Source organism: Lacerta agilis, chromosome 17 (genome assembly GCF_009819535.1).
Source record: "Lacerta agilis isolate rLacAgi1 chromosome 17, rLacAgi1.pri, whole genome shotgun sequence".
In the NCBI taxonomy this organism is placed as follows: Eukaryota; Metazoa; Chordata; class Lepidosauria; order Squamata; family Lacertidae; genus Lacerta; species Lacerta agilis.
Window position 1 is genome coordinate 24,350,521 of NC_046328.1, and position 8,983 is coordinate 24,359,503.

The window sequence follows — 8,983 nt, forward strand, 5'->3', positions numbered from 1 at the left end:
ATGTGATATAAATGCAGTGAACAAATACATTTCCCAACCCTAGGTGGAGAGGCCAGACATTGATTCTGGTTCCTTCTGCATGAACAGCATGTGTCCTTCCACACTAGCTAAGGACGTGGAAATTTCACACAACCCTTGCACCAAATTGTTGGAGATCAGAGCACAAAAAGTACTTGTGTGTGTGTTTGTGTCTTATGCTAATTATATTCTCACCTAGCATAATTTGGCTTGCATAAAATGGGAGAACCATTACCTAGCGCTTCTGCAGATGCACCAACCCAGCTGATGCCGTTTCCCTGAGCCAAACGGTCAAAACAACTCGGAAGAGCAAGGTCTGGTGGATGATGATTGTTATTAAAGCACAGAATCCACACATAGCCCCAAACTTGTCAGATCTCTGGGGTAGGGCTCTCCCCAGGGCAAGTTCCAATCCCTACCCCTAACGTTCTGTCCCCTTGCTCAGGTGGAGTTTATCCATGCAGAGGGTCATCCGTTGTGGGTGTTCCTAGACCAGGAATCCTCTGGGTTTGGGGAAAGAACCTGGCTGTTTCACTTCCTCGCTTCCGGACGAAGACCCCTGCTCCTCAGAGAAGCTGTTGCTTCTCCATCTCCCCCAGGGTTGTCGTGGGCCACCTGGAAGTGTAGCCTGGCTGAGGTTCCCCTGCTCTGGCCTCCATTCACGATGGGCGTAGGTGGTGTTGGGAGTGGAGCTGGTGAAGATCCAGAGGGGCTTGGTGACGGGGCTGGCCGCAGGGTTGGCTCCAGAAGGACTCTTGACAACAATCAGGCGCCCCAACGTGAAGCTGTCTGTTCTGCGGAGCAACAGCCAAGGTTAGCCACATTTTAAACTCTAGGGCTCGGTCTAGGGGTTTTCCCCAAAACTGTTTCACAAGCTTTATTCAGGTGGTCTGAAGAATGACGAGAACAGTGGCTGTTCCATAGTTCTTGGAACCTACTGGACCGCTTACAAGATAAGCAGGGTGAGATGCAGGGAGAGGCACTTCAAAAGGAGTGGAGAGGATTATCGGCTTGGAGGTGAGTGGTGCAGGCCTGAAGTTTTGGGGGAGAGGCACTTGAAAGGTATGGAGGGGATTTGAAAAGCTACAATTCCCAAAGGGGAATTCTGAGAATTGCAGTTCTGTGAGGGGAATGGGGTGTGTGCGTCTCCTAACGCTCAGCACCCAAACTATAGCTCCCATGATTTTGGGGGGGGGGGTGGAGCCTTGATGGTTTTAAGTGGTATTGTAGTGCTCTAAATGTATGGTACGAATGCGCCTTCTGTATAATACCCCAAATGGTAGGTGTTTCCTGGCTGCAATTCAGAGGTCTGCGGTGATCCTAGTGCAAGAAGTATGCTAGCCCACATTGGCCCTTGCGTCGATCTACCTGTGCTTTTTCCGTGCATTGTCCTGTTCCAGCTCTCTCTGCTTCTCCACGCTCTGATGGTGCAGCCACAACACCAGTGCAAAGAGCGCCATCAGCACCAGGCCCATGGTGAGCATGAGGCTGATCCCCACTGCGAGGGAGGTGGTGCCATGTGAGGCTGGAATACAGCAAAGGAAACGGGATGAGAGAATGGCCACTCGCAGCGCCCATCAGTCCCGTTACCCCTGCTTGGCTGAGACTGATGGGAATTGTAGTCAAGAGCATTTAGAGGGCACCATGTTGGGGAAGGCTGGCTGAAGACCGCTGTCTTGCCCCTAGCAACAACCAAGCCTAGTAGGGTTTCTAGATCTCAAGGAGGACAGAGTTAACAGTTGTACAGAAGAGGTAACTGGGAATGGTCCTAAACTCTGGGAGATGGAACTTCCTCACCTTATTGCAGGAAAAAGATGGGGCCCTTTGGATAGTGGCAGCAGAGCTTGGACTGGGAGCCTGCCTGATCCATAGCTCTGTCTGCAATCTTAACTCCACTTACCTGTGCAGAGCTAACACCTGAGGTGCATATTTTTAGGACCTATTCCAAATGGCTTTTAAGAATTGTGTTTAAATTGTCGTCACCCACCCCAGGTTGATGGGCAGGTAATAAATTGTAATAACAACACCAACAATAGTTAATAATAATAATATAGGCAAGTACATCAGGGGGAAAGGCCTAGGCATATTCAAAGATGGACGCCTTGGTACAATGAAGCCATGACATGTGAACCTTCTGGATCTGCAGCTGAGGGCACCAAATTAGACCCCGGCCCTTTCCAGACACGGGCGATACTCACTGACGTGAACACGCAGCTCCAGGACGCAGGAAGTGGAGCCCAGCATGTTGGAGGCTGTGCAGCGGTAAAGGCCCGAGGCCTGCGTTGTCAGGTTTTGTAAGGTCAGCAGGGCACGTTTGCCATCTGCCCAATAAGGGGGCCGGAGTCGGAGGAGAAAGGGAAAATTAGCAATGGGAAGTGACTCCTCCCCACCCCCACCCCCACTCACAATCAGCGTAGGACCCTCATCTCTATTACATGAATGTGAACAGGAGCTGACCCACCACTGCGTCCCCTGAGGAGAATTCTTCAAAGCTCGGCTGAGATGGACCGATGTCTAAAGATGGCAAAAGATGCATTCTTGTTCCCAGAATAATGAGGCAGTGGGAAGTTTGTGTATGTATGTACTGTATTAAGAACAAGGGAGGATCTGTAGCCTAGATGTCCTCCCTTGGATTCAGCACTTTAGGATGTTTCGTCTTCCAAATCAGGCTTCCTTAGCTTGCTGCCCTCCTGATGCTTTATAGACTACAATTCCCATCAACCCCCAGCTGGCATGGTCAGTGGTGGGGGTGTATGAGAGCTGCAATACAAAATCCCTGTGTGGTAATGCTCTAAATTGATTTTTAATAGAGTTAAGACAACTAATATTCATCACAACAACAACAATAATAATTGTTATAGGTTTTGGGGGTGGGGTGTAGCCCATTTGGATGACTCCCTTGGTCCCTTCTAAGCCTGTGATCCAAGATCCAATAATGCTTAGAAGCTAATAGCTGCTGACCCATCAATACCAGATCCCGTTTTTTAAGGGTATTTGGGCTGGCCAGTTAAGTGCTGCCATTTACCGTGTCGAAGAGACACATGAGTAGGTCTTTACCCAACTCACCTGGCTGGATGCCACATCATCCTAGAATGGAGAAGAATATCTTCCCCATTCCTTATTAAAATTTTGGTCTTCCTGATTGTTACTGGCCCAAAGATGGAAAGAAGATAAAGTCCCTGACAGAGAAGAATGGCAGATTAACTTGATGGATTATGCTGAAATGGCTAAAATGACCGGAAGAATCAGAAATCGGGGAGACCAAAATTTTAAAAAAAGAATGGGGGGGGAGTTATATTTTATCTTATAAACCATTGCAAACAGCTAAAATGTTGTAGTTTAATGGTGAATTTTGGACACAATGGAGAGTTAAAAGATTTGGATTATTATAAAAGATGCAGGAGGAAATTATTAACCATAGGACCCACAAAGGGGAGGAGGGAAGTCCAGGAGATTCTTTGGAATCTTGTTTTTATGTTGGATATGTGATTGTAAAATTTTAATCTGAAAAACCAAATAAATAAATTATATAATAAAAAAAAAGAATGGAGAACAATAGGCCAAGAAAAAGGGTCTGCGTTTGAGAGAGCTGTGTGCAAGAGTTTGGGGCTAATGCTAGTGGAAGCTGGAGACTCAGAAGTATGTGCTCTGTGCTGTACATGGGGGCTCCCCTGGAAACCTAATGGGGAAGCAAGATTTGTTGGGCTGTTGATGCTGCAAGCCCCTCCCTCCTATGCTGGGGTTTCCATATATGTGTGAATAAAACCATGCACCTTAAAGATACCACCATCTCTCTTCATTCCAAGGAAACTGAACCCTGGGTATGCACAGGAACCCCTGGAGAGTCTTGCAGCCTGGCCTTAACAATATATAACATCCCTCCACAAACCTTCAATCAAATAAAAGGCCTCCCATCATTTTGCTGTTTGCCCTACTCCTACTGGGACCAGCATCTGCCTCAGGCTGAACACCGCCTCTCTCGGCTTCTTGTTACCTTCATAACTCATCATCAGAGGTTGTGCATCCGGTGGGATCTTCTCCCAGGTGAACGTGGGGGTGGGCATCCCTTCATCCACGGTGCACGAGAACTGGAGGCTTCCTCCCTCCTCACCATCGCCCTCACTGGAGCACCTGGGACGAGAGGGAGGCACTGGGGGAGGGACACAGAATAAGAGGAAGTCCAGTTCAGACCCACAAGCCCCATTTCTTCAGAGAGGACAATTCTCGCTTTTTAAATACGCAAATATTTTTAAGATGACGACAATGAAGTCGTTGTTCCAAATGAAGATGATGTAGAGGCCCAGCAATATTTAGAAATAAAAAAAATAAAACAATGAAAACCAAATGTCTGATATGCTAACTGGAATAAAAACCCAAAGTAATATTACAGACTGCACACATATCGCTTGCTTTTGTTTTGAAATTTGTTATCTAAACATTAACCAACCATTACCATTTTTCAATTGATTTGTTCATTTTGATAACTTCCAGGGAAACGCTGGCTTGATCAGGAGCTGTAGTATCCACCTATTTTTCTTAACCAGCTTATGATTTGGAAGTGAGGAGTTGTGCAAATTCTAGCGATAGCAAGTAAATTAAATAATAAATTGGTATTAACGGTTTACAGCTCAGGTGTCCCATAAGAATTTTCTTTGAATTTGGTTGGTTGGGAAATTTTTTATCCTGTTAATTCTTGAATTTTGTCTAAGATTATGTTCCAGAAAACTTGTTAACGCTAAGACGAGACCAAAGTATATAAGTTAACATCTGCATGAGCAGAATTACATCTCTGGCATTTACCACTGGCATTGGGTTCGATCAGGCTTCCTCAACCTTGGCCCTCCAGATGTTTTGGCCTACCACTCCCATGATCCCTAGGTAGCAGGACCAGTGGTCAGGAATGATGGGAATCGTAGTCTCAAAACATCTGGAGGGCTGAGGTTGACCTTGTGAAATCTGCAAGGGCTGAGACACCACAGAAATATAATATGAAGATAGCTCTCTTGCAAATGACTACAGATTAGTCCGGTGGTTCCTGGTGCACATTGGCACTGCAGGGCGGTGGGAGCGAGGTCAGAAAGCAAGGAGACCAACACATTTAAAGCACTGTGATACCACTTTAAACAGTCCTATCTTCCCCCAGTGAATCTTGTTGTTATTGAAAGAGACAAGCCTAGCCTTGTGCTTGTGAGGGAGCTGAGAGTTAGGATATGGGAGCAGCCATACCAAACACAGTGAGCTGGATGACTCCGATGTTGGGCGTGGCAGCATCTGGCGGGTTCATCACACTGCACTGGTACCTGCCGCTGTCCGAGCTCCGTGTGTCGTTCAGGATGATGGTGGCGCTCTTGGTGGGCGAGAAAGCAAAGCCCACCCGGCCTGTGTAGTGGGAGATGCTCTCCACCACCTCCCCTTGCTCGTAGGCAAGGACCTGCAGAGCAGAGGAAGGTCAACTGAGATGACGGACCAAGGATGCTCAATATTACAGGCACCTGAAACATCAGACCAGAAGCACTGCAAATTCCAAAAGGGGTGGGTTGGGGAAATACTGCCCCCCACACACACAGCTTGATCTCACCTGCTGAGGGCGGTTGGGGTCCGCAGATGGAATGATGGTCCATATGATATTGAGGTGGTTCAAGGGTGCTGTGGTGCGGAAAGAGCATGGCAAGAGGGCACTCCCTCCCTGCACAACCTGGATGCTATCGGCCACCACGGAGACCTTCACAGCCCCTGAGACTGAGAGAGAGAGAGAGAGGAGGGTCAGGGGGATGCTCAGAAATTGACCTTTCCACTGCCCCTGGGCCTTGCTGGCTTTTTGAATGTCTTGGATAGAAGGCTAGGCTACACGAGGCTTGATCTGACATTTATCCCTCTCTCCTAACACTGGAACTCATGTGGACATCCAATGAAGCTGAATGTTGGAAGATTCAGGACAGACAAAAGAAAGTCCTTCTTCTGGTTAAACTGTGGAACTCCCACAGGAGGCAGGGGTGGCCAACGACTTGGTTGGCTTGAAGAGAGGATGGGACAAATTGACAGAGAAGGACATCGATAGCTGCTAGCCATGATGGAGAGACTATGCTTGGGTCCTCCTTGAAAGTTTCCCACTGCAAGAACAGGATGCTGGACTGGAAGGGCGGTTGGTTGGATCCAGCATCTTCATCTTACATTCTTACAATTCGGTACGGCCCTTTTAAAGTTACTAAGCAGCCTTCGCCAACCTGGTGCCCTTTGGGTTTTTGGCACGCTGGTCGGGGCTAATGGGTCATTCTGGTTCTAACAACATCGGAAGAACATCTGGCTGGCGAAGGTTGTGTTTAAAGATCTGGAATTTACACCACTCTCAACTTTGTACATTTAAAGATAAATCATTCCCCCGCCTTTCCCCCTCCGTTTTTTCCTCCTGGCTCAATTCAGTAGTCATTAGTTCCTGCAAGAAAAGAGACATATTGGGGGACAAGGACTATAACTGGATGTTATAAAGGGACAGCAATGGGACACCTCTGATCTTCCAGATGTTGTTGGACATACAGCACTGGGGACAAAAAAAACCACACAAAAAAACTCACAAACTTTTGGCACCGTGGCATCACAGTGGAAGACCCACAGGCGAAGCCAATGGGGGGGGGGGGAAATGTAAGTAGATTTTTTTTTCCTTTAATGACAGTGGGAGGGGGCTCCTTGGAGGCAACAGAATGCCTTATCTGGGAGAGGGCAGATACAGCTCATCCCCTTCTCTTGAAGACCCACTCTAGAGATGGTGCCAAGGGGAGTCTGGGTAGGAATGAGCTGCGGGAGACTCTGCTCCTGACCTTTTCACTTCCTTTCTCCAAAGGCCTGAGCACTGAGCGGCTGGATGGGGGGGTGGCGGCAGCTTTTCCCCCTGAACAATGGGTCTGTGTGTCCCACCCCCAAGGGACCTCTCTCTTTTTGCCTCTCTCCTTCCCCCAGGCCAAGTGCAGAGGCACTTCGGTGAATGGGAACTGTCCCCGGGTTGAATTCTCAGGCTAGATAATTAATTGGAGCTGCCTGAAACAGTGACATCTCCTCAAGGTAATTGGGGATAATTGAGAAGGACCCGGTGATGTCATGGGATGTGCCTGAGAGACAGTGGTGAGAGCCTTTGGGTGCTGAGGCAGCTTCCATTACCCCCCATCTCTGAGCAACCTGTTTGCAAAGATAGCAGTTGGTACCAGTTCCTTGGAAGCAACTTCCTAACCCCCTCACCCCACAGACCCTCCTGGGTGCTGAAATCAGCAGAGGGGGGGGGGCCTCTTGGTGGTTCTACCAGCCTCATATGCTCAGGGGGTGGTGGTGACTCAAGCAGAGAGAGCCTTCTCTGTGGTGGCCCCTAACCTGTGTGTGGCACCTTCACAGCGTTCAACAAATGGATTCTGAGTGTGAGGGGAAAAAACCCACCAGTCACAACAATCAATTGTTTCTCCATGACCATGCTGTTGGTAAAAAATAAGGGGCGTGGGTTGGATTTGGGGCCACAGTGTCAGGGATGGGCCTTTTAAACAAACCATTATTGTTCTACTGTTTTCCCAATAGGGACTGTACCCACCCTCCCAAGCTGCTAATTGGTATGGATGAAGAAGCAAGATTTCCATAGGGTAAAGGCTTAACCCTGAATTTTCTCAGTACTGTGGCCCTGATCCAAATCTGCCACCCTTTAATTTTATTTTTTTAAATGCTATCAGGACTACCTTGGCTGTAAACCAGCCCCCAGCCCCAACACTGTAAAACCTGCAAGCAGACAGGCAGACCAAGGTGATACCCACCGCACCATTTATTTTAAGCACTCTTATTCCACCACAATATTGCATTTATGTATTTATTTGTTCATTTAATTACGCCCTGCCTTTTCTCCAGGACTCAAGGCAACTCATGGGCAGGGAACCCACACAGATAAAACACCCATAGCTAAAAACAGAAAAGATTATAGCTGAAAAGTAATGGAACTATGATTCCAAGTGTAAAAAAAAAAATCTATTAAAATCCAGACCGGGGGGCGGGGGGGGGGGCGGGATAGTACAACATGCTATTACCGGTAGCAGTCATGGCTTCCCCCTAAGAATCCTGGGAACCATAGTTTGTTAATGGGGTGCTGACCTTTCAGACCTATAGTTCTTAGCACCCTCTGTGCCTGTTAAAGTGTTTTAAATGGTTTGGATGTGACCCAAGCGCAATGGACGAGGAGGACCCCCAAAATATTCCCAGCTTGGTCTGCCTGCCCAGTTTGGTTTGTTCCCCCCAGTGAGGCTGTTTCTCTTCTCCCTGAACCCCTGGAAAAAACCAAAACACCTCCCTTGTTTTGCACCATCCCTGTTGCCTGGTACCTGTTACACAGCCAAGGAGAATCCACCAGCCAGGTAGAGCTCTGGGCCAGTGCCGGCCTCTGCCCTTCTTTCCAGGGCTCATTGCTCTGCAGCGGTCAGCTCAGTCCACCAGCACAGCTCATTTGGTGCCTTCCGCCAGCCTGAAACCCTTGAAACACCCTCCTCCCCCCACAACTCATCCCTTTTCTCTCCCCCCCCTTTCTCTATTTGCCCATCCCTCTTTGGCCGGAGACTCAAAACCTGCTTAGTCTGCCTGGACTACCCTCCAACGGCATCTGACAGGCATTTAAACTGTAGACTCCTTGGGGCAAGGACTGGCCTCTTTTCCTAAGTTAGGTGTATACCTCTGGCATGGTGCTTTAAAAAAAAAAGGACCACATGATTATATTTAGTTATTTAATAACCTTTATATACCACTTGATTGAATAAAAACCCCCAACAACTCTCTAATACAGTTTACGGAAAGAATAAAGCAAAATTATCAGTAGAAACAGCTATGTGAAACATTAAAAAAAGTAATTAAAACCAGTGGCAAACTAAAAACAGGTTAAAATGCATGTCAGCAGTCTATGTATCTGGGCAGATTTCCCTTAACAAAAGCGCTTTAAGCAGGGGGGTGA

At 47.8% G+C, this 8,983-nt stretch overlaps 1 protein-coding gene across 1 annotated transcript; it reads right to left on the reverse strand.

The window, feature by feature from the left end:
- Positions 1–328: 328 nt before the first annotated feature.
- Positions 329–8,716, reverse strand: LOC117039124 (immunoglobulin superfamily member 11-like). The gene is made up of 7 exons (XM_033136191.1): positions 8,708–8,716; positions 5,597–5,857; positions 5,245–5,449; positions 4,013–4,168; positions 2,217–2,339; positions 1,387–1,543; positions 329–812 (listed from the first exon to the last, which is right to left on the reverse strand). Exons 1-7 carry the CDS (start codon positions 8,714–8,716, stop codon positions 506–508), a joined length of 1,218 nt encoding a protein of 405 aa, XP_032992082.1. The 3' UTR covers positions 329–505.
- Between the last annotated feature and the right edge of the window lie 267 nt (positions 8,717–8,983).